The sequence below is a fragment of the Diplotaxodon limnothrissa genome, linkage group LG1 (assembly GCF_057381915.1).
Source record: "Diplotaxodon limnothrissa isolate DT_005_m linkage group LG1, D_limnothrissa_male_GT1.1, whole genome shotgun sequence".
In the NCBI taxonomy this organism is placed as follows: Eukaryota; Metazoa; Chordata; class Actinopteri; order Cichliformes; family Cichlidae; genus Diplotaxodon; species Diplotaxodon limnothrissa.
This window is the reverse complement of record NC_140596.1, coordinates 24,623,671-24,649,768: the sequence shown is the minus strand read 5'-3', so window position 1 is coordinate 24,649,768 and position 26,098 is coordinate 24,623,671. Positions and strand designations below refer to the sequence as shown.

The following is a 26,098-nucleotide window of genomic DNA, read 5'->3' as shown; positions in this document are numbered from 1 at the left end:
AATTGCCCTTTGCTACGATTTGGCAGGAGCTGGATGACTTTCACACTTGCCGGTCCTTTCTGGCCCACGCTGCTGATGATTTCCACAAGATGAGCAGCAGTGAAAATTGCCTCCTTGATTTTTGCACCTTTTCTTTAGGCTACCTGGTCACAATTACACTTCAAGTCGGCTGTTTATGTTATTTTGCTTCCATTTAACAAAGAAATTGCAAAAGAACGGATAGAAGGAGCACTCAGACATGTGAGGACATGTTAATGCTTTGATTATTGGAGTGTCTTTATGTTATTATGGTGTGTTTTAGTGATGGGATTTCCGGCTCTTTTTAGAGATCCGGCTCTTTCGGTTCGGCTCACTAAAAAGAGCCGGCTCTTTCGGCTCCGAACCGGCTCTTCAGGTTGTTTTGTTGCTTTAATTAATTTATTATTAACAATAATATAAAATTATGCACAAAAGGAATTACTAACATAAAAACAAGTGGTTTTATTTATATATGTTTATATATAAATATATGCGGTGGCCCCTAGAGACAAAACACGTACAAACTCCAAAACACATTTCTAGCATGAACTGAACTTCCAAAGCCGAGCTACTAGATCACTTAAATTACACAATTGAAAGCATGTGTGTATTGTTTGTGTATTTATACACAGGCACTCATATATATATTCAAATAATTTAAAAAAAAGTTCATTTACCTGTTATTACCACACACCAAATCCGGTCGTTGGTACTTGCTGGCTTGTGTAGCCACAAGATAACAAAGGCTCAACACTGCGCCCAGCATCCTGGAGCACTTCTGTTGTCTTTTGTACGTGTTTTGAGTTTTTATATGCTTCTGAGTTTTTACGTGCTTCGGAGTTTGTACGTGTTTTTACGTGTTTTGGAGTTTTTACGTGTTTTGGAGTTTGTACGTGTTTTTACGTGTTTTGGAGTTTGTACATGCTTCAGAGTTCGTACGTGATTTGAAGTTTGTATGTGCTTTGTCTCTAGGGGCCACCGTAAATATACTTTTATTTATTCACTCCACATAAAATGTAATAAATAAATCATATAATACAAAAATCAACTATTCACATTTCAAGTTTTAACTATTTAAATTTTCAGCTTTTTCCTTTCACAAATTTAAAGTGAAAAGAACACAAAACACTGCAAACCACAACACAATTAAATATAAATTATAATATGAAAACTAAAAGAACATGCATATTCTCTGTCATATGGACCTGCATGAATAAACTTTCTCAATCCTTTATCATCTGCAACTGAAAATAGTTGTGGATGATTACTATACCTTTCTAATGTTGTTGTCCCTGCCTCTCTTTCTCTCTCTCTGGCTCTGTTCCTGTGCTACTGAGTGTAACTACCGCCCCTCCCCCCTCTGCCCAGCGTAAAGCACAAGGCTCGCGTGCAGAGTGAAGCGGAAAAAAAGTGCGAGAGAGAGAGAGTGAGAGAAAGAAAAAAAAAAACAAAAACCCACGTGACGGCTCGCGATAAGGAGCCGGCTCGCGTCGTTCACGTCAAAGAGTCGACTCTAAGAGCCATTTCGTTCGCGAACGACCCATCACTAGTGTGTTTGCTTGTTTAGCTTTCAGGACTTTTGCCTTTTTGCACTCTGGAAAGTAAAACATATGTTCCAATAAAGTGCTGTCTTGTAGAAAGTCTTGTAGGCTTTCTTGTATAATTTATGCCTCTGTCACCACCAGGAGCCTCTACTCTGGACCCAGAGATGTGTGGTCGTTACAAGCTCTCAGTGATGGTGAAGGATATGGCTGGGAGGGCAGATGCCTTCTTCTCCGCTGGCATTGTTACTGTTGAGGTGACAGGAAACACCTGGGCATCACCTGACCCTGTACGGCTTCAGGAAAATCTTCCGGGCCCTTACCCCATACCCATCTCACAGGTCAGACAGCAAAACACCAAAAAGATTGTATTGACTCAGCAACAGTTCAACACAAATGCACCATGTTAGCACTGTATGCACCATCTAAAGTAAAGCCCTTTGTACATGATTTAAAAAAAAAAAAAACAATTAAATGGTGCGGCATTATTAATGTAGTAAAAAGATGTTATCATGTTGCAATCAAGCAAACGCTGTCAGTAGTGTGGTCTGAGTAAAGTGGCCTCACATTGCTTGTTGCTGTTTTTAGTATTTCCTTCTAAGTGACCAAATACTAAATTATTGAGGCTGTTCAAATGCCATGGATCCTTTCAGGCCACCTCCTGACTGAGTCACTTTAACTCCCATATTTACTCACTCACTGCTGCCCGCCCACAAACCTACCATCACTCTGAGGGGTATTACACAAATCTTACAGCTTTAAGCCAAAATCTAAACTCAAATACACAGAACATATGGAGTGCAATTTTAATCGTATTGTACGGCTTACTACAAATATTTGAATATCTTGTATAATCTAAAGAAATGTCCAGTTCAATAGAAAGTCATTCCTATTATTTTTTGGCACATTTCTCTTCTTCTTGCTGCTGTGATGTAACCTTAAAAACTACTGTGTAAGTATTTCTATCCAACTGAGACTTATTGTAAATTGAATATCTTTGAGTTTTAACACCTTTAGTTGTCCACAACAAAATATCCAAAGCCATCAGCTTGTAAAGAGACATTTGTGATTTCATGACATTTCTGATTAAATTAAGTAAATACTAATTAAAAAGCAATGAAAGATGAATTGATAAAGAAATCTAAGTGTTGCAGCCTCACAAAGGAGTGTTGAAATCAAAAGTAAACTTTGGTGATTGCATGAAGATATGAGTACGATTTCATGTCTGAAACTTGAAATACCATGGAAAATTTTTGATTGCCATCTTTTCTTCAAAAAAAGCCAACAATCCCACAGAGCCGGTCCCTTTTTCACACTGGATTAACTCCAAAAAGCATCTCATGGTATCTATGTAATTTCTATTTATAGGTTGGTGTCTGAGCCTGGTCTTTTCTAACCCTTTGCTTTTTATAATGTTGCCATATCTACTACATGTCTATTAATAACTCAATAATGTAACACATGGCAAAAAAATCTGCTTGCGGTGGTAGTTACCCTTTGTCAGGAAATCTTTTAAATCTACACCTGCATTTAAAAAAAAAACTAATCTTAGTTATTCACTTCCGAGAACTGTGGAAACAATGGGGCCTGCAGAGCTGAATATAAAGCTCAATCAAATTGTGAGAATCGCTCCTCTGGTTTTCTCCCACCTCCCCCTCACACTCGCCCTCAGTCTCTCTTCTCTCCTGTTCCAACGTCCCCTGCCACCCACAGAAAATGTGTGGATTCACAAGCGTGGGCTGATTTGATTTCTTTTTTGTCATATTTTCAAAAGCCAGTTCAAATCAGCTGCAAAGTCTACAGTTTTATCTTAAAGGTTTAGTAGTTATTTATAATGTAATACTCCGGCTCGGTGACCTTTTTATTATTTAATATCAACACATAGCATCTGTGTCTCTATATGTAAACAAGGCTGTCTGGAAATCTCTCAATGAGCAGATTTCCTGTGTGTTTCTCTTTTAATTCCTAATGTGTTAGTAGAGTGTGAAATGAGCCCTCTTGTTTCTTTACTGAATCATCTACGTGAACAGTAACTAAAATCACACAAAACCGGATTAGATTAACATGGTGTTTAGTTGGGGGAAGCCTTATTGCGCCCACGCGGTGTTCTAATACTGCTGTGCTCAGTAGGTGGTGGGGCTAACTGCTGTTATGACACATACATAGAGAATCGTGTCCAAGAACCCACTCTATACATCCCACCTCCCCTACTGTCTCAGATAAATGAAGCAGTCATGTCGGCATCTACTCAACTGTGACAAATCTTGTGTTTTACATGCTGACACCGTCCTTGGTGTGACAGATGCCGAAATCAACCTGCTGCTTAGCACGCGCTCTGCCATTGTCCTTCCCTGGGTAATAGTCAGTTATAAAAGTAAGTGTTGACTGGTGTTATGATTAAATTTTCTGAGTCTGCAATCAGCAAGCTTCGACTGGATATTAAAATATGCAATCCAGACATATGAATTCGATTGCATCACCAGGGCTATGGGGATTCATTTTAATTTGTTATCTATTGCATGTTTTTCATTGCCTAAAAACTTAGATTGTGTAACGCAACCACTGAAACTACTTGAACTCAGGACTGTAATCTATTGAGACTCAAGTGGGAGTGAGGGCCCCAGTAGCTGCGAATGAATCAAAGCTCTTAAATACTTCGAACTGTTAGCGTTCACACTGGCATGAAATTTCAGTATTTATTGTGGAATTAGTTTGAGCCCCACTCGAACTCTGTCATGGCCTCATGATCAGTGAGTAATATTACAGATGATACTTGTACTTGTGGTGCCTCATCAAACATTAGTCATTAGAAACCTGATTGTGTTAAGAATAGATTTTATGGAGAAAAGTTTTTAAATAACTTTTCTCCAATTGACAATTGAATGAACTGCAGCACACCTTGCTACCACCTCAGTATCACATATCAGAGAAGGCTATCAGCAGGGTGGGGAGTGTCCATGCTCCCTCAGGTGTTCATGATAAAATTTAGCTCAAAGTAGGCAAAATGCAAGGTGGTTGGGTGCCCATGTCAGTATTGTAAAGTGATGGCTTTAGTGTTGTAAAAATAACAAAAATAAAACAGTGTTACAGGCATAGAATGGTGTTTTTCCATCAGCAAAGTTATTCCCAAAGAACTATTAACAATAAACTTTACATATCACCACACGCTGTGTAATCTTGAAAAACTGTGAAGAAATTGAACAAATGAAGAACAAATGTCATGCAGGTGTTAGACCTGAAAAGACTATCTACAGTAGATGAACAGTTTCTGGAAGTCATGTCCTTGAGAAATAGGGGAAAAAAATCAGTAGAGATGTGACACAGGCCCTGAAAGAGGTATCTGGCTCTGCAGCTGCTCCATCTATAGTTCACTGAAGCCTTACCAGAAATTGTCCACTCATGGGCCAGCACAGGACCACCAGTGTCTATCCAACTGGCCTTGTGCTGGCCCATGTGTGGGCCACCCCTGGCAAACCAGGTCTGGGCCACCAAAGGGCCATCATTCTTTGCGGTATGTGGGCCACGTGTAATTTGTGTGCAGCCATGAGCCATGAGTTGTAGACAGACTGCTGGCCCTGTGCGGGCCCAGAACAGTTTCAGCTCTGGCCCAGGTGTCAGCCTAATGTGTACCTTAATCAAGCCATGTAATAACAACATGTGCCAGAACATGCAAAACTGTGCAAAAGTAACATAACTCCGTTCAGACAGTGAACGGACTGATTCTTATATAGCGCTTTTCTAGTCTCCCACGAAAAGTGCTCTATACAACATGCCACAGTCACCAGTCACACACTTTCTCTTAACTGAGTGCTTCCTAACTACATTCATACACATTCACACTCTTGACATACAGACTGAAGGAGCCAGGGATCGAACCACTAACCTTCCAATCAGTAGGTGACCTGCTCTACCTCCTGAGCTACAGCCAGCTACTATAGTAGTATAGTATTGCAACATGGCATTTGGGTCTTCTAACTAAAACAGGAAAATAGGAACATAAATAGTGCCATCATTGCCAGACCTGGCGCACATCTGGTTGACATACACTCTGCCAGCTTGAAGCCCAGATCCGGGCCAGACCTGTTTTCTATGGGCCTGGGCCACATAAACCAAACCACAATTGAGCCAGATATGGCATGCCATCACATAAACAGTGCCATCTATGCCAGGCCTGGCCCATATCTGGATGACATCCGTCTTATCATGCCAGAAGTCAGCCAGCAGTGCCGGCTTGATACCAGATCCGAGCCAGACCTGGTTGCTATGTGGGAAGGTGGCCGTACCAAATATTGATTCATAGCTTGGTTTTGCATTATTTACTGAATTTCAATGTTTGCACATTTCAAGAAATCACTGCAACTATTTTGCATTTTTGTATATAAAACATCAAGGAATGAGGGGTGTCTCAAGACTTTTGCACAACACTTATCTTCTGTCAGCTTATTAAATAATGAGAAACTAGCTTCAGCTTTATTATTATAACATTGCCTGATTTGGGAGGTTTACTTGACGTTATTCAAGTACTGATTAGCATCATGCCCCAAGTGCTGCCAAGAGGCGCACAACCACTCTTGACCAAGCTCAAACACAAGATATCACAGAGACAGCACGTGCTTGGAAAACTGAAACATGGATGGAGGCAAAACAGATGATTTCATAGATGATTTGTATATAACTCTATACAAAAGAGTCAGTGCTCATCAATCACATGTCTTTAAAGTTGCAAGGTCTCAAAGCACACAATAACACTGAAAGGCGGCCAGCTGTGTGAAGTGGCTTTGTGTATACAGAAGCATTGCACATGGGCAGTTATATCCAAAACAAGGGACGAGTGTCTGACAGTGAGCTGAGGAGATGCACATGCCCTGGGTTTGCATCAGCTGTGATACAACTGGGCTCTTGTCCTTGTTGGGTGCTGTTTGATTGCTACTAGGGCCCTTTCAGCCCATCTGCACAGCCCTCTGTTAGGGGGTTGTAAAGCAGAGTGGAAAATCCCCTTCAGCCTTCATCGTTAGTTTTGGCTGTGCTCTCTGTTCCCCATCAGTGTCAGCGCATTTAACTGGCTCCGTATCATATAAACAAATGGTAGCTTAGCTCGGTATTTATACATCTTACACGCTCGGTCGCAAAGCTTTCTATGTTTACAGTTTTTCGCTCAATTTTCCTGCTACGCCCAGATAAGAAACCATATTCGCGTTTAATTCACTTGCAGATATGTAAAACTGAATACTCATAAAATGTTTGTATACATTTGTCTGTGCTAATTTAGGTCAAATGGAGTGGCAGTCAGGCAGAGTATGGTCTGGAGGGGGAGTTTCCAGAGATGCTCTTCACCATCAGCAGAGAAGGAGTCATTTATCTCAATGCCCCGCTGGACAGAGAGACACAAGACCAGGTCTGTACTTTGAGCCAAACATCTCCAGCACCTCATAATAAATGACATTTCACGATTAGAGTCAAAAATTCCTCTATTAAAGATTGAGCCCTATATTTCAATTTCTGAACCCACAGTACGTGAAAACTTTGATATCAAAGATGATGTGTGTTTGTCAGCTGATGTGTTTATAAAGACTGCCCTGATTTAAAAACTCTTCATACAGGTGCATTTCATTTATGTTTAAACTAGCAGGATGATGTGATTCATTCACAAGTATTTTCACCATCTGATGACAAAATTATTAATTCAAAAGCTGAACAATGAGAAGTGCCAGGCTTATTGTCCCTAAAAGGGTTCTTATGTTGTTCATTGGAAGAAAGTCCCTGTTTTTAATTAACTCTCCTATTACTTACAACTTAATGGCTTTTTTATTGTAGGAACCCTGGTACACATTACTTCAGCAAAGCTGAGCACTGAGTCACAGCCTAATTACAAACCAAAACCTGAAAAGTGCTCTATTCATTAAACATATTCTGCCTGTGACAAGAGGATTGTTGTATAATGGCTTTAAAGATCGCGAATCTAAAACTCTTCATTGCAAATCTGTCTCACTTTAGATCGAGGAAAGATCATCCTTTGTATCAGGATTACAAATTAAAGTCCATGTGTTTGCATTTTGCTCTCAAGCTTTGCAGACAACCTAAACTCCTGTGAGCTTTGAATGACTCAGTGAGCAGAATATTCTGGCACAGATGCACCAAAGAAAAGCACAGAAAGACTGAGCTACAATTGGGTGATGTGATTATTGTTAAAACGCAGTGTTCTAGCACATTACCCTGTCTTTTTCTTCACTGACCTTTCAGTGGAAGTTTGAAAATGATAATGAAAGTTTAAACTGGTGTCTCATGGGTTTAATACAGTCTCTCACAAACAGGAAGCTCAAACTGATATGATGACTTCCCCTTATATTTATTCAAGACTTTTTTTACACGTTTTTTAAGGTTATATATATTAAAGTATTTACGGAAAACCAACAAGGCTTTGAAAAAACGTAAAATTTTGTTTGGTGTACTGCTACCACTGGTAAAATAAGTTAGAAAAGATACATTTGTATATTTGATTTTAAGAGTTGTGAAAAGTGCTTAAGAACCACAAAATGCCAGAAGACTCTTAATCTGAATACAGCTTTGCGCTATTATTTAATAGTAAATAGTATTTTCTTCATTTTTGTCACTAAGTTGTTGAAATCTATTCTACATACTTTTATACATACTAAATACCATTCAGGAATTGCAGTGTGCAGTTTTTTTTTTATCAGTGTGTGCTACAATATGGGACTTTGCACAAATGCTGAACATTTAATATTTATCTAGCCAATACTTAAGACATTTTTGAATGAATCTGTCCCAAATTCCATATTCTGGTTCATTTTGATGATAAGAAAGATCAGTGAAAATTTCATGTTTTTGTCTTTAAAAGTTTTTGAGATATTCATGTTGAAACATTGTTTCCAAAACAGTCTGAAAGTGAAAGAATTTTTCAAAAAAAACCAAAAAGCTAGTTGAATGAGAATCAGAATCATCTTTTATTTGTGCACGCAGACATTGAATGTGACTTCAGTTCCCTTTGCTTTCTTCAAGCAAGAAAAAAAAATTCATAGCACTCATTGTATATGTTCACTGGACCATAACATTCTTACACAAATCTGAAATGGTTGAGCTGGAAATGTGCAAAAATTGGCTGATATGAGATGAGACAGAAACTAGGAAACCAGAATCTCAACAAAATCCGTGAGTATAACCAGGATCAAAAAGTAAATGTTTACTCGTATTGCAGAAATGTATCCTATCATGCTCTGCACAGAGGAAGACTTTACAGTCGTTAGTAGTCTACTGGGCATGTAATCCCTTTTTTTTGGTCTGCTGCTAGAAAGTTGATGGGAGCGTGGGTTGCGTGACTCGTAACCCACAGTGTTAAGGGTACCACATGTGACCAGATATTTCCCTCTCTGCTTTTTCTTCTTTTTTCACCTTTTCTGCTTACTTAGTTTCATATCAGCATTGTGGTTGAGCGTCCCGACGGCAGGGAGATTGCCAAACCTGTGGAGCTGAGGGTGATGGTGGGTGACGCTAATGATAACAGGCCCACATTTCCACAGGCACAGTACCATACTGTGGTGAAAGAACTGGCTGCTCGAGGTAACATATAGGTTTTGGATGATTTTTTTTTTTTGTTTGTTTGTTTTCACTCATGCAAGTCCTACTAATCAGATTACAGTGGAATATTTAGATACTGCATCACACAGGCTGTGTGCTTTGAGACCACACACCAAGGAAGAACAATACTATTTCTTTGGCCAAAATACAATCTTGCATGTAAAACATCTTTAAAAGAAACTCGTCTTACAAATTATGATGATAATAAAGCAACACAGTGAATTTGAATAGTCATTTTCTAGAATTATTTTATACTGTTTCACAGCTTAGTGCAAAAACACAGCCTGGATGCAATGTTGTTGTGATGAAAGGGTGGAGAGCGCCAGATACATTTTGTGAAAGCAGATTGGGATCTTTGCCAGGACACAGGGGAAGCACCAACACCCCTCCTGTGCTCCTAAAAAGCACACGGTGGGTTGTAACGTATCAGGTCCTTGGCATAAAAGCTTTTGTTGGTGCTTTAAAACATTCTGATTCGGGGAAATGAATTACACAGGGCAATCTGTTAATCTAAATGGAATCACTGAGTGAGGATTATATGAGAAAGCTATTGTTGTACTCTCTCCCTATTTTAAATCAGTGTGCTGTGAGACTTGTCATTTTAGCTTCTCTTGTTATTACTTGACAAAAGAGTTAAAAGAGAGAAAAGGAGAAGTCAAACTTGAAAAAGATTTGAAATTTGCCAAAGAAAAAGAGCATGTACATAATAATGTATATATTGTATATGCATTATACATATTTTTTAAACATAAAATGTAAAGATAATTTTCAAAATGGTCAAATGGTCAAATTCTATTTGTGGTTAAAAAAACAAAACAAAACAAACATGGATTTTTTTGTTTCATTTTTTTTTTACATTTTTTAAACAGTGTAGAAAACCCTTTTTTATAGAGCTAACTGAAAATATCTTCTGATGATAAATCAGAAAGCCTCCTCCTCCTCTTTATTCATATATTTTTTCCTGCAGGGACAGAAATCCTGACAGTGCAAGCGGCTGATAATGATGACCCTAAGACAGACAATGTACGAATCTTCTACCGCTTAGTCGGACAAATTCCAGAGAGTCCTCGTGCCCTCTTCAGAGTGGACCGTGACTCAGGGGTCATCTCGGTCCAAGCGGATAGTATGGAGGGCACGGCACCGCAGTACACTCTAACCATCACTGCTGAGGATGCCAAAGGTGACTATGTATAAGGCAAAATACAACCTTAGCTATAACCCAATTTTCATGAAAAGGTGGTGTTTATCTTGTACTTTAGGGAGTTAAAGAGAGGCAGTATAGCAGTGATACAAACAGGTGCATCAGAGACAATTATATATAAAACATTTCATCTTTCATAATGACTATAATAGGCAAAAGTTAATTACTTTTGTGAGCAAGTGTGTCAGTAGCCTCCCTTGAGATTTCCAGGAGATGTATATATGTTAGCCTCTAGGGTGACAGATGATGTGATCTGCATGACTCATGGACTCAGGGTGTGACGAAGGCTAACATGAGGTACTTGCTGTTCCTTCAGCATTCTTAATTTGTGAGAAGGGCTGACCTGAGTCACTAACAGAAGCTGTGATCCTGTCCCTGGCAGGTCTGAACAGTTCCTGCACTGTGGTTGTGACGGTGCAGGATGAGAATAACAACCCACCAGTGTTCTCCCAACACGAGGTACGAGAACACGTGTTCAAACAGTTACTTGCGCACAGAGATTAGGACGCCTTTCACGCATTGATCTGTTTGGGGCAATATAAACAACAGCTTTGGAAAAATAGCAGGCTAAACATCATCTGTGGATTTTGGACTGTGAACGCGCTTCGCAGGTCACTGATCTAATTTTCCTGGCGGGGAACTAGATATGATACTAATCTCAGGCTTATATAGATGGCATTATGTTATTGGAAGACTTTTATTTGGCTCTCTGTACTCCAAGTGGACAGTGTTTTTAGAGTTTAATCTGATAAAGCTTTCTTTAGAGACAAATTTCCACTCATTTATTTATAGGTCAATCTACAGCAGGCTACATCACGATTACACAGCTCCATCCAGTGTCGTTAACATGGCAGAAATTGTATAAGAAGCAGTGTTATCTTAGCCATTACAATCTCACAGAAAGTTCTGTGAGGATGGCATCATAAATAATGCAGCTCCAGGCCCACTGTGTAATTGGCCAGTGGTTTTCTATGAAAGAAGGTTTAATTTTGGTCAAGGACAGAAACCAATCGACTGCAGAGCTTTGACATCAATGTCCAGATCAATCAAAGATTTGACATAACACCTGACACCGTGTTATTCTTTACATCCACGCCCAGTGTAATGGACACTTAGGGATTTTAATCAAACAGCTTTCAAACATTGTTGGATGATCATTACAATGCTGTTAAAAACAAATGCACACTTGCTTAGATAATCGCTACCACAGACACACAAACACAGAGGTGGAAAATGCTCTTGAACAGGTCACGCCTGAGTAGTGCAGCTTTTTCCATGGCAGTGCAGCCCTATAGGAGGTGATGTGGGAGGTGAGTGGTGACAGGACTGGGTTCAGCAACCCTGTGGATGGGGCAGCCAGATCACAGGCATGGTTGCTTCTCTAGAGGACATCCAGGAGTGGCAGATTAAACGGCTGTCTAAACACAGAGAGGTTCACAAATAAAGGTCAGCTCACACCAGGGGGGCAAGAGGGGGCAAATGTATATTGTCACATGCAGTCACCCATCGTCTCAATAGAAAATTGGGCAATCGGTCATCACTGGCATTTATTGGTGACCGCACAATCTTAACATCAACAACTTGCTGGCAAAAGCTGCAGTGGCCTTGACAAGAAATAAATAATCATTATCATTATTTAGCATTCGCTGGGGCTGTTATTGCAAAGCCAGATTCATTTATGTAACACCAATTCACAACAACTGGTGCCTCAATACTAGAGAAAAAAAACCCAACAATCTGTATGTCCCTCATGATTTCCCGTCGTCACCCCCTTCGTTGCGCCCCTGTCAAAGTTCTGTTTTTGGTGTGCCACCATATTTTTATATGGCCGCCCCTATAAAACTATTCTAGAGGCACTCCTGCAGGGGAGGTTTTCCTTAAAGAGGGTCAGGTCAGTGAAAACTAGTGTGAGCTGAGACATTTGAGATCTGCTTTTTTTTAAAAATGCAAAATGCTTCCATACACTTTTTCACTTTTTTAAAAGATAGTCTTTTTCTTCTTAGTGATCATTCACTCTGTGTTTTCTCGCCATCAGTACGGACCCTTTCACATCCCAGAGGATGCCCTGGTGGGTACGACAGTGACAGCTGTGCTGGCGAGGGATGCAGATGTTCGAGGTGGAGACAGCTGGCAGGTGGACTACCGTTTAGAGTCTGGAGATGAAGAGGACGTCTTTTCATTAGTGACAGATAAGCAGACCAATGAGGTCACACTTGTCCTGTCGAAGGTGAACAACACCAACTACACTGAAGCTCTACACTCATACATTTGACTACCAAGATCAGCTAAAAACATGATATAAGGTCCATCAGTCTGAATGAAACTCCTTTTTTTTTTTTTTTTTCTGTTTTGAGAGGAGAGACAATACAAAGATCATTTCCTCTTAGGGACACAGATATTAATGCCAAGGACAATTTTTGGCATAGCTGCTTGTATCTGTCCTTGCAGCATGTGCATGTCCTAAGAGATTATTCACTCACAGTCACAGAAAACTAACCTCATTTTATAAATGCATGATTTTAATATCACCCTATGTAGATATTATGCATTGAAAGACAGTTGGAAAAGGATTTTCAGAAATGTCAAAATTCTAGTCCTGCATGCCTATAATAAAAAGAGTCCTGCACGACATTGGCGTAATCTCTCCTGTCCCCAGGGTGCATCACCCTTCGCCTGCCTCCTATAATCCTACAGGGCATTTTAGGGAGGCATGTGGTGTCTGTGTGTGTCTATACTCTAATGGTCTGCACTCTGTGAGTGGCCAGGCAGGCGACAGTCTATTATTTTCAACCTCTTGTGGGAGTTGATGAATGTGATTGAACTGTGAGCTGCACAGGCCCCTCTGAGATAAAGCAGAGCATTTCCAAAAGCTAAAAATGGATCTCGATCTATTATTTCAGTTTAACAGACAATGGCTTGTTTTCAAAAGTGATGTCATGCAGTTTAAATACCTGTCTCTATGAGTAGCTCTTACGTTGACCTTGTGAGATATCACTATAGCGAACGCTGCATCACCAGAAAGGATACTGTAGATTAGTTAGCTTACCGTAGTAAAAATTAAAGCTTAAATCTTCCACAAGTAAAGCCCCAGTGGATTAAAATGCACTTAAGCAAATCCTTTAATTCACCAGATTACAGGGTGAGGTCAGCACTAGAAAGCAGAGCGATTTCATTATTAGAAATTGCAAAGCCAAATGAATAATTAGATTATGTGAGCAGATACTAATGGCATTTTACCACACAGGCTGGAGAGTGAACGAACTAAACGAAAGGGATGGGATCAAATCAGTGTGGAAAAAATTGGTGACATCGCATTGAATTAAAAAATGAATCATAAAAAGTCTGTAAAAGAAACTGGAACTTCTGTTGAAATTAACGTGAGACTGGGCTATCAGAGGTTTGAGTTATTGGTTTCATAAATATATACACTCACTGGCCACATCATTAGCTAATACCTGGTTGGACCTTCTTTGACCTTCAGGATTGTCTTAATTCTTCACGACAAAGATTCAACAAGGCACTGAAAGCATTCCTTAAGTATGATTTTGGTTCATATTGACATGACAGCATCACACAGTTGCAGCAAATTTGTTGGTACTGCATCCATGATGTAAGATCTGGTGACTGTGGGGGCCAATTGAGTAAAGGGAAGTCGACGCTATGTTCAAGAAACCAGTGGCCATAAAAGGGCAAACATTTTCAGCAGCGATACTCAGGTAGGCTGTAGCACTGAAGTACTAAGGGGCCCAAATTGTGCCAAGAAAATATCACCACACACCATTACATCACCACCGGCAGCCTGAACTGTTGATACAAAATAGGATGGAGCCATGCTTTCATGTTCATGTTCAGTCGAATGGTACAGCAGAAACCCAAACTCATCAGACCAGGCAATGTTTTCTCATTTTCTACAGCATATCCAGTTGAGCCTGTGGGGATTGTAGCCTCAGTTTCCTCGTCTCAGCTGACACAGTTGGCATTCATGTGATCTGCTGCTGTAGCCCATCTGCTTCAAGGTTTAACAAAATACTCTTCCGTATACCTTGGTTATAACTAGAGATGGACCGATCCGATATTACGTATCGGTATCGGTCCGATACTGACCTAAATTACTGGATCGGATATCGGAGAAAAATAAAAAATGTAATCCGATCCATTAAATATCACGAAAGCACCTCACAAAACTTGCAACACGCCGTAACTCACCTCAGAACGTTAGCACGTCGGAGCAGTATGCATCACGTGATAGAGCGGCTGTGGCATGCAGGACCTGTCGGTGGTCTGGATAGCATTTGGAGCTTCGCTAGCAACCCGGCATTTCATCTCCGACAAAGTTATCCCCGAGAGAAGTAAAGCAAGTGTGTAAGTCCATCTCTGAATGTTTGTAAAGCATTCCTGCATTAAGCTTAACCGACTGCCTCTGCTCTCCGGCTGCTACTTCAATCATGAAACTGCTTAATGATCAGCTGATCGGCTTTTCTGTCGCGAGTCCGTGTCTCTTGTTTACTTTTGGCCCACTTTGCACCAGAAAGAGGAAACCAGTGGATAAACAACAGCAGCACGTTTAAGCTTGATCAGCTGTTGTTAGAATTTATTTATTATTACTTTCTACTCCAGGATCTTTTTCTACGTAGCTGACGGCTGGTAACTGTGCAGGGGCGGATCTAGGAAAGTTTAGCCAGGGGGGCCGATAGGGCATTAACAGGAAAAAGGGGGCACAAAGACATACTTTTCTTTCTTATTCTCATTTAAAATGTCGAGCTTTTAATTATTTAATATTTATCTGAATCTTACACCCAAAGTTTTAATCTGATGTAAAATGTATAGAAGTCCATTATTGTATATAGTAACTGTTAAGTCTAATATACCCTAGTAAGCTATAGTACTTTTTCCTTTGGGAAGGTACCATCTGTGCAGTCTGCAATTTTGTTGAAGAAAGATGTTGAATCTATTTAATATTTCTTGAAAAAGAATTGATTTCTGTGTATTTTTTTTCACACTGCATCAAATTAAGGTTGATTACGTCGATTAAGCATCATGAGGTGGAGCGTGAGGGGTGGTTCCCTATTTTTTATTTATTTATTTTTGTTGTTGCTGGGAGTTGGAACCCTATTAGTTAGGTTGCTTAATATTTATGCTAAGTACTCTTTAAAATACCAGAATAGGGAGGATGGTGTAGGTTTAAGTTTATTAGATTGATCAGTATTGCTGAACTATGAAATATTTTTTTTTTGCATACAGGTATAACAGAATAGCTTTAGTGTAGTTGTTGTTTTAAACTTGAGTATGAACTTATACAAAATGCAGAAAGATATTTTAAAAACAGTTTTGTTGATTAAAAAACACTATATCGGATTCATATCGGTATCGGCAGATATCCAAATTTATGATATCGGTATCGGTATCGGACATAAAAAAGTGGTATCGTGCCATCTCTAGTTATAACGAGTGGGTATCTGAGTTACTCTTATCTTCCTATCAGCTCAAAACAGTTTGCCCATTTTTTTCTGACCTCTGGCATCAACAAGTCATTTTCACTCAGAGAGCTCACTGGATTTTTCTCTTTTCCAGACCATTCCCTGTAAACATTACAGTTGGTCGCATGGGAAAATCCCAGTAGATCCGCAGCTACTGGTTTACTCAGACCAGCCCATCTTACACCAACAATCATGCCACATTCAAAGTCACTAAACTGCCTTTCTTTCCCATTCCGATGCTCAGTTTGAACTTCAGCAGGTCGTCTTAACTATGTCTACATGCTCAAATGCACTGAGTTGCTGCAAAGTTTTTGGTTGATTTATTTCTGTGAATGAGCAGTTGGACAGACGTCTCTATTAGGTGTACCTAGTAAAGTGACCGGGCATTGTATAGGTATGTATGTGTGCAAAACAGTTCATTCTGACCAGCCTCACTATTTTTCTTACACCAAGAGAGACTAAAAATCTATCTCGCTATCTGCATAGCATCAAAACTATCTAGTAAACATTGTTATCCCTTCAAGAGTTTAGCCTGTAAAGACAGAAGAAATAAACGGATGTGTAAATGTGTAGTTAAATGGTGATACCCATCACGTTTTGAAGAGAGATACACTACTGTTGCTTTTACAGTTTTATGTATATCAATATGTGTATCAAATTATTACAAATACACAAATGTGGTAGACATTGATGTTTTTATGAAACATATGAGGATATTTATTTTGGTGGTGTTTAAATATTGTGTATTACTGTAATTTAAGCTAATAACTATTTACAGCAAGAACATGATGCTACTGTAAAGGCACTTAATTCAAAAAAGAGTAGCATCATCAGGTGAGTAACGCCAGGGTCCATACACATGCTCTCATGCGCTGACACACACTGAGCAGTTTGGTGTGTCACTTCCAGTTAACAGCAGTACTCATCTATTCTCCAAGGTGTGCGTTTTTTTTCTCCCTGGTAACAAAGACACGTGTACTCAGCAGGATGATGTCAGGCAGTGCCAGTTTGCCGATGTCTTGTTTTATGGGGAAAAAAGAAAACATGTTTACTGGCAAATCCTGACAACAAAAACAAGCTTCAGGGCAGGATTCAAAAGATTACACCGAATGAAATCAGTTGTGCCCAGTTGTAATAAAGACTGAGGGATGGGATTCGTTTTTCCTTCAGCTGGGTTGTTTTGCCTCTAAAATCTGTAAAATCACAGTCTTTTCCCATCTTTTCATCATCCCACTGTGAAACTATTTTTTGAATCCTACAATCAGAGTCAGAAGGTTCAAGTTACTATTTTAGTGCACAGATTATGGTAATCCTATCACTGTGAAACTGCTACTTCCAATATTTGGACCTATAAATAGCACATGCTGTCACCCCAGAGGATAAAACAAAGTTGTTAATATTCATGGCTAGGTTTTTTGGTTTTTTTTAAATTATTATTAAATTAATTTTATCCCCTTTCATAAATTTAGAGAATGAAAGTCTTAACTTCAACAATAAAGCAGTGTGTTCAGTTTATAATGTACTATCTTTTCCACTGTCATGCCCTAGTTGCTCAAACAGCATCATGGAAAATCTTTCACTGGTGGCTCACTGAATCAATTGTTTTTTTTTCCCTCTGTATCTACACTGTCTAGAAATATAGTAACACTGCCAGTAAATCCAGTTTCCTTGGGCCTAAGATAAGGGGACTAGACACACAAGGGGGGTGTACTGTGTCCCTCTCCTGCTGGCAAAAAGGACATGCTGTTTTTTGACTCTCTGTTTAGTGTGGTTACACTTGAACCTTCAAAAATAAATCTACTTTTATCACATTTAGGCTCATATGAAAGAGTAATGTAGGGCACAGCATCAGCAGTGCCTGTTTTAACTCAAGGACCAACCTGGAACTGAAAAAAAACCCCACTTAATACTTTTAAAATATATCAATGCCTGCGTCACACCATACGACACTTAGGCCTGGCTCCAGCACCCCCAGCGACCCTGAACTGGATAAGCTGAAGAAAAGCAGAAGAAAATGGATGGATGAACGGCATGTAGCTTATTAAACAGAAAAGTTATTATAAAAGTGACTGAGAAACTTGGGCTTGAGTGACGCAGCTGCAGTGAACAAACACCTTAACAGAGAGTCCTCGTCACTGATTTGTTTCATGTAAATCAATACAGAAAAGGATAGACCACACAAATATGTCTATCCCTTGCATTTACCTGTATTGCTGCCATGCTTCATCCAGTAATCAATATTCTTGATTTCTTTCTTAATGATCTGAAATTGGCTTTCCGCTCACTCTGAATGTGATTGTGTTTATTGCTTTCTCTTTCTGTGAAGTTTTGCTTACGCAGTACTTTGCAAATTCTGCTTCTTCTATTGTGTAGGTAGTTGTCTAATGCAATGTTGTGAGTTAAATTAAGTAATACTTAAATAACACTTTGTGAAACTTGTTGTGTGCACGCATCTTTTCACAGGTGTTGGACTTTGAGCGCGAGAGTGAGTACATTCTCGTGCTCAGTGCCCAGAATCCAGTTGCCTTAGTCCGTGGCCGGTACGGCCCCGCATCCACAGCAACGGTCTCCATTTATGTTGACGATGTGAACGAGGGTCCGATCTTGTCTCAAAGCCATTATGAGGTGACTGTGAGAGAAGGGGAAGAACCAGGACGGGTTATTGCCACCATCCGAGGTTACGACCCCGATTCTCACCCAATAAGGTAACTAATTTAAGCTGGGAGGGGTGTGAAATTCCATGTTTTCAATTTTACAGAGCTATGGATGTTTCCTGGTACAGATATTCTCTTCAAGGGGACACCAAGAAATACTTTTCAATTGGGAAGTATTCTGGTGAGCTAAAGACTGTGCAGGCCTTGGACAGGGAGGAGAACAGCACGTACACCATGGAGGTCATTGCAGTGGATGGACGTAAGATCATTTCCATCATTGAGTATGCAACACAACGGTTTGATTAAAGGCAGACTCAGTTTCCAAGGCATAGATATAGTCAATTATTTTTTTCTTTAAGGCTTACTTCATGTCTGGGGAAACCTGATGTTCATATGTTAAAAAGTCTAATGTACAACAGTTTGGTTTTTTAGCATCTTTTTACATCTTAGGAAACTCCTCCCTGTCTGCGTCCACCCTGGTGACTGTCTATATCCTGGATGTGAATGACAACAGTCCAGTGCTGGTAGGAGATTACTCCTGGAAGTACCTGTGTACACCTCGCTTAGAGGACCAAGCTTTGGTGCTTGCATCACGGGACAGTGATGGACCGCAGCATGGAGGACGACTTAATTTCTCCCTCCGCAGCGATGTCACAGTTCGACGTAACTGGAAGCTAACACCTATTAATGGTAGGGTGAACACAAACTGTGTAAAGGTCCAGTCAACGCACAGCATACAATGTGATTCACAGTGAAAAGACAGGCGGAATAAATAATGTACTACTGCTAGAAGAAACTCCCCTAAGCGGCTTCTGATAAATTGTATGTAACCAAAAATACTCAAAAAAATTTAAATAGTTTTTTTCTACCTTCCAAACTTGGACTGAAAGTTGTTCTGTTATCTTTTTTTTTCAGAAAGGTGAAGTCAGATGATTTTAGTTGCCAACATGGTCTGAAAGTGAGCCAGAGTGGATGTAACAGTGAGCTCAAATAGGCCCACAAATCATAACTGAAAAGAGTCTTCACTAAGTGAAATGAATCACCACTAAACCCCCTTTCCAAAAGTAACAAGTCAGATTACCAGCCTTGAAAAAGCTCTATCTAGTAACAGTAGACGATGTGAGCCAAAGCTGCTGACCTGAGTTCTGTAACATGGAAAAATTAGACCCTATCAGGCAGTTTGTGAAGGTGTACGTGAATGGTGTGTCTTTCTTGTCTGTGTAAATTGATAATCTGCTCTGATTAATGTCGAGCATAAGGAAGTTAATTTGTTGGAGAGGACAAGTTATTGCCTTCCAGCCAAATGGATCTTGTGAAGGGGATAAATCGAATTTTGAATACAGCCAGTGGACATCTAATTTTCCACAGTGTGCCAAATGTTTTGCATTATTTTTCTTACATGAATCAAAATCAGTGAATTGCCATCAAGAGTAGAGATGTGCAAAATGCCCTGATTTATTTTCTGCCTGAAAAACATCTCCAGTCTTATATGAGATGCTAGGTATAATATATTATAATTATCCTTTTTTTTTGTAACTGCTTGTGTTGTGCTCACTGAATACAAACTATTTACTGCAATGACGTCTGTCATTAAGTCATTCACACAGCTCAACCGCTTCCCTCTCAGTTTTTTTTTAGCCTTTTCACTCTCCTGTTCCTGTTGGTATTGATTGAGCCCAGCTGTAATTATATCTTGTCTGTAATTTCTTTCACGTCACCGCTGGTTTCCTGCCAACTAATGGAGCCTAAAATAGGAATTTCCCAGAATGCTTTGCACCTGGTCATAGTCAGTAATGGTTTTAGCAATAAATGTGTGCTTTTGTCTGTCTGATTTTGCAGCAAACTTGTCTATTTTTTTTATTTTCTTTTAAATTACAATTACATCAACCTCCAGTGAATGAAAGAGCAGATCTGTGTGTGCATGAGTAGTACAGCCATTCATCTCAAGTCTTTTGGGAAGCTGAGTGACAGTTCTTTTCACCGAAGACATTCAGTTAATCAAACGGCATGTTCATGTTCCTTTTTCGCATGCTCTTAATGGCTGTTCATAGCTGTAAGGGGAAATGCTTTTTCATCACAAGCTTTCAGAATAGCTCTGGTCGGGGTAGGTGGCTGGTCACACTTCGAACTTATAAAATGTCACGTCAGATTTGACACAGTGCAGGCAGAGGATAAATAGATCGACATTAACAGCCTCTGCAGAGGTGCTGCACAGGTCATGTTTCCCTACCTGACAAATGGAACATGAAGGGGGATGATGCTAAGGTGCAATCGGACAGTTTAAGACTATCAGATAAGAGTTCAAACAGCTTGATAATATGCTTCTCTTTACAGGACAGGGTTCTTACGTCATGCAGCCAGGCTTGTGTTTTAGCCTGATTTACAGAGATAAGATAAAGAGTCACAGGCTCCAGACCACTCCATACAGAGCCCCATCAGAGTCTTTCTGCTTGCTCTTTATTCATACAGTTGTATGGATGTGTTTGGCCTGGGTTTTTCTTCCTTCGGTTATTAGAACTTAAAAAGTACTTGTATACTTGTTGTATGTGATCATTTTTTTCATAAAAATAGTTGTTGTTGACCACTTTTGGATGCAACAGAAAAATAAGGCTTTTAAATTGAACAGATTTTCACAGCTGACAAGTACCAGGTTCATTTGTTATTTTGTTAAGTCATCATAAATGTGATGTATAAAACAGTCTCTATCACTTTTCTGCACCAACTAACAAGTGTTTTGTCCTTCAGATACTCACACCAACCTGTCCTTAAATATCCCATACCTGCCCCCTGATGTCTACATCGTGCCCTTCACCATCTCTGACAGCAGCTCTCCTCCCAGGAGCACCTTCATACACTTGCCAGGTAATGCTGACACCTCTGCTGATAAGCTAAAGCGAGTACATAGAGGTTCTGGGACAAGAGTGCTGGAACAATCAATAGAGATCAACCCCAGTGTGCCAGCTTGTCCTAGCGCTGCTCTTGTTTATTAATGATGCAATGGTGCTTTACAAATGATTTTTCCAGGCTCGTGATTACACAGCTCTCTTAAGATTGTGTTCTGCCTAATATAACCATTCTGACATTTCATAACACAGCATCACACATCTTGCACACTGGTTAGGATAAACTACAGTCACATGAAAAAGAAATTTTTCACATGAGCCTATGCAGTACTGTGGAAAGCTAAGTACATCTCCATAGTGCTGCTACTCAAATGCACTTAACTGATCATCAACACATCTGCGCACCGTTATAAAAGCACAGGTTTTGCCTGCTTGCTGGTCTGGAGAGATTACATGTGTGTTAATACAATGACACACACGTACCAGCAAATTCCTCCCATGGTCAGACTGTGCAACGTTATGAGAAACTCCAACAAAACGCAAGAGCTAAAACTCTTCTAAATATTGATGTTCATGACAGTACAATTCTCTTATCTCTAAAAAGAACATAGCTCAGCTTATGTTTGCAGCACTTCGTTTGAGTAAACTCCAAGACTTATGGAACTGTGTACTTTGGAGAAATGAGCCCAAAGTGAAGCTGTTTGGCCATAATACACAGTGCCACATTTGGTAAACACTAAGTACAGCATATCAGCACAAACATCTCATACCAGCTGTCTAGCAAAGTGGTGGAGGGATGATGATGTCAAGGCTCAGACTCAGACCTGGACTCAAACAGAAAGGTAAAAGTTCAGCAGGATTATTGCTGGTTTCCAAGTAAACAGGGATTTATGCAAGGTAGTTATGTCTGAGTTGAGCTGGTGGAGGGGCAAACAAAGATAGCCACAGATTTCTCCTCGTGGGTAAAAACCACTCGAGGCTCATCACAGGGAGTCTCAGGACTGGGAGCATCTGCACAAGGGACGACCAAAAGAGTCAAACACCATGGTAAGCGCAATGATTTGGCAATGACTGAGGGATTTCTTCAGCCTTGAGTATTAGGAAAGCAACAGCCAGTTGCATACAGAGGAGGGAAGCACGGCAGAGCCTCCCCTCTAAAACAAACTGATAGAGTTAAGCCATACACACAATACACACAGAAAGGAGAGAGAGGGAGAAAAAACAGGACACAACAGAGAGGAAATGGCAGGTTGGCAGAGGAGGACCAGGGGATTCACAACAGATGAAGCATTCTAGGGTCATATGTGACTAAAACTTGGTCACAAGACAGTGATCCCAAGCACTTGTCTTGTGACCCAAGTCCAGACTGTAACCCAACTGAAATAGTGTACATAATATGTGTAGCAATGCGAGAGACTGTTAAAGTCATACAGAAAATGGTTATTTCAAGTTATTGCTGCTGTGATTCTACAAGCTGTTGAATAATTTCTTTCCCCACAGGACTACATGGAGACCTGTGAAATCTTTCTTTTTCACACACAATATAACTGGAGAAGAAAATTTGGTTTATAATGGGTTGTTTTGAAATTATCAAGTGACTCCAAAACTTTATGCCCCTCACAAGCAACTAGATAAATTTACTGCATCTTCAATATGTGCTAACATAGTTCTTTTCTTTCTCAAATGGCCAGTCAGCCTTTAAATATGATAGGTCGGGATTAGGAACTTGAGTAATGGTTGCTGAAAATGAGCCTTTAAATCCCTATGAAGATATTACATTAATACACCTGCACTATTTTTAATGAATGCCATATGTGATTCCTTGCTTGATATTTGACTATCTAAATCCACTGGTTATAACATCCAGTATTTGTATTTATAGTAAAAACGTTATGCATAACCTAAATTTTGTCAAGGAATCACAAGACGACACATCAATCCTGAATCAAACCCTGTTTTGATGTGTTAAAAATCCCTGATTTGTGAGTTGTGTGTTTGCTATCTCTCCTGTTAGTGACTGTGTGCCCCTGCAATGTCAGAGGAAACTGCAAAATGGCTGCCAAGCAGCTGGAGGGCATGCCAACTATACAGTCTGCAGTCGGCATTTTGCTTGGCACCTTTGCAGTCATAGGTAAGCAGGACAAAAGCTGTTTGATTACTATTAAAGTCTATTTAAAAATAAGTGGGAATGTAATATATGCCTTATTATAAAATCTAGAAAAGTAGGATTTAATCATCTTTGAGAGGTCTTGGAGTTGCATCTAAATTAGCAATAAAACTGTGATGTAAATGCAGTGTTGATTTTTTGCCCTTCCAGGAGTGATCCTCATTGTTGTATTTGTGAGACTGTCCTACCAGAACCCCAAAGAGCCAAGCAAGACTAACCAGGAGAGAGTTCCCCTTAAGATGTCAATCTAACTACACTGTATTGTCCTACTTATGGGACAAACATGACAATCTTGTTTCAGGGCAATAAATTCATTACGTGACCGTGAATGTCTTTAAAATGAATGTACACTTCACTTGCAGTTTTAAGTTCATATGTATGCAAACTATGTTTTAGTTTAGTCTAGAGCTCTGATGTATGTTACGTGCTTAGGTCTGTGCTTGCACATGATGTGAGTTTATCTTCTAAGTTTGTCTGTCTTTTGTTATTGCTGTAGAGCGGTTAATATCTCTTAAAATGGTGCCCAGTTACTGTAACAAGAAAAGTTACTAATTGTGCTGGAAAATCTCTCTAAAACATAAGAAGTAAAAGATAATGTTACATGAAAGAGAAACATTTTTCTAAAAGGGATTATTTTGTAACATTGATCTTACGCTTTTGTAATTTGTAACACGTTACTCATTATGTTAAACACATCTGATCATAAAACTATGATGCCATTTCTTTGAATCTTATAAAAAAAATTGCTGGAAATACAAAAGTGTGGGGAAAGTGTGCCTCTCAATGCTGACATGTGATTTTATGTTACTTAACACATGAGTAGAAATAAAAAATGTTTTAAGTGCTGTATATCTGCATAATTTATTTACACCCCAATCCAGAATGCAATCATTTGCAGATCTTATAAATACAACTTTTATTCACAATACCACAAAGAAAACATAACAAATCTTTAAACTGAGACTTTTTACTATTGCATGAAAAATATTAGCTCATTTTGAATTTGATGGCAGCAACATGTCTCAAAAATGTTGGGGCAGGACAATGAAAGTCTGCAAAAAGAGTGTAAATACGTAACTAAAAAGCAAAAACAATCAGTTACATGATTGGGCATTTCAGAGAGGCAAAAAACTGCATCTACAAATTGTGGAACAATTTCAGAATAATGTTCCTCAATGTAAAATTGTGATGACACTGAACATCTCATCATATCTACTGTACATAACATCATCAAAAGATTTAAATATTCTGGAAAATTCTCTGTGTGCAAACAACAAGGCTGAAAATCAGCATTGGATGCCTGTTATCCTTGTGCCCTTAGGCAACACAGCATTAAAAATAGGCGTGATTCTGTCATGGCAATAACTGCATGGGCTCAGGAACAACAGTTCAGTGTACCATCCAGAAAGGCAGTTGAAGCTCCATCATGCAAAGAAGAAGCCATATGTGATCATGATCCATAAACACCTTTGAGCCAAAGCACATTTAAAATGGGATGAAGCAGAGTGGAAAGCTATCGGATGAATCTGACCACAGAACAGTGAATTTATTAAATTAATGGAATTCTAAAATGAAAATTCTTTTTCCAGTTCAATTCATTTTTATTCATACAGCACCAAATCACAACAACATTCCCCTAAAGCAGACCCTACAGTAATACATACAGACAAAATAACCCCTATGATCAAGCACTTTGGCAATAGTCCAAAGGAAAAACTCCCTTTTAACAGGAAAAAACCTGCAGCAGAACCAGTCTCAGGGAGGGGTGGACCTGTGTCGCGACCAGCTGGGTTGAGAACATGGATACCACATCCTCTAGACCAGGGGTGGGAGACTCCAGGCCTCAAGGGCCGGTGTCCTGCAGGTTTTAGGTATCACCCTGGGTCAACACACCTGAATCAAACAATTCATCCATTTCCAGGCCTATGGAAAACTTCATGACATGTTGAGCAGGTAATTTAGCCATTTAAATCAGCTGTGTTGGCTCAAGGACACATCTAAAACCTGCAGGACATCGGCCCTCGAGGCCTGCTCTAGACTAAAGAACAGAGGGAGCACCTGGCTTGTTAACAGTGCTTAGTTCAAAAGTCTGCGTGGGTGTAACTATGGAACAGGAAGTTTGCACATCTGGAGAGGCACAATCTTAGCACCATTTTAGAGGAACATGTGCCCTCATCCAGAAGACGTCTTTTTTCAGAGACAATCTTGTTACATTACTTGTTATATTACAGCAAGACAACGCTAGACAACCCGATAAACAACAGGGCTTTGTAATAGAAGACTCTAGGACAGGGGTGGGCAATCTCAGTCCACGAGGGCCCGTGTCCCTGCAGGTTTTAGATCTCACCTTGGGTCAACACACCTGAATCACATGATTAGTTCGTTACCAGGCCTCTGGAGAACTTCAGGACACGTTGAGGAGCTAATTTAGCCATTTAAATCAGCTGTGTTGGTTCGAGGACACATCTAAAACCTGTAGGGACACCGGCCCTCGTGGACTGAGATTGCCCACCCGTGCTCTAGGAGCTGAACTGGCCCACCTGCAGGCCAGACCTTTTACCAACTGAAAAAAAAAAAAATACCGCAAAGAAAAAAGAAAATCAA

The 26,098-nt window shown here is 39.7% G+C and overlaps 1 protein-coding gene across 1 annotated transcript in view; it reads left to right on the top strand.

Moving 5' to 3' along the window:
* Positions 1-23,745, top strand: part of cdh16 (cadherin 16, KSP-cadherin) — a 28,460-nt gene extending 4,715 nt beyond the window's left edge. Inside the window, exons 6-17 of the mRNA XM_085355657.1 lie at positions 1,704-1,900; positions 6,829-6,954; positions 8,984-9,134; positions 10,120-10,332; positions 10,736-10,812; positions 12,389-12,580; positions 18,294-18,535; positions 18,613-18,743; positions 18,935-19,174; positions 21,230-21,346; positions 23,342-23,458; positions 23,645-23,745. Coding sequence (XP_085211783.1) covers positions 1,704-1,900; positions 6,829-6,954; positions 8,984-9,134; positions 10,120-10,332; positions 10,736-10,812; positions 12,389-12,580; positions 18,294-18,535; positions 18,613-18,743; positions 18,935-19,174; positions 21,230-21,346; positions 23,342-23,458; positions 23,645-23,745 — 1,904 coding nt within the window. The remainder of the gene's footprint in view (positions 1-1,703; positions 1,901-6,828; positions 6,955-8,983; positions 9,135-10,119; positions 10,333-10,735; positions 10,813-12,388; positions 12,581-18,293; positions 18,536-18,612; positions 18,744-18,934; positions 19,175-21,229; positions 21,347-23,341; positions 23,459-23,644) is intronic.
* The last annotated feature ends 2,353 nt before the right edge of the window (positions 23,746-26,098 follow it).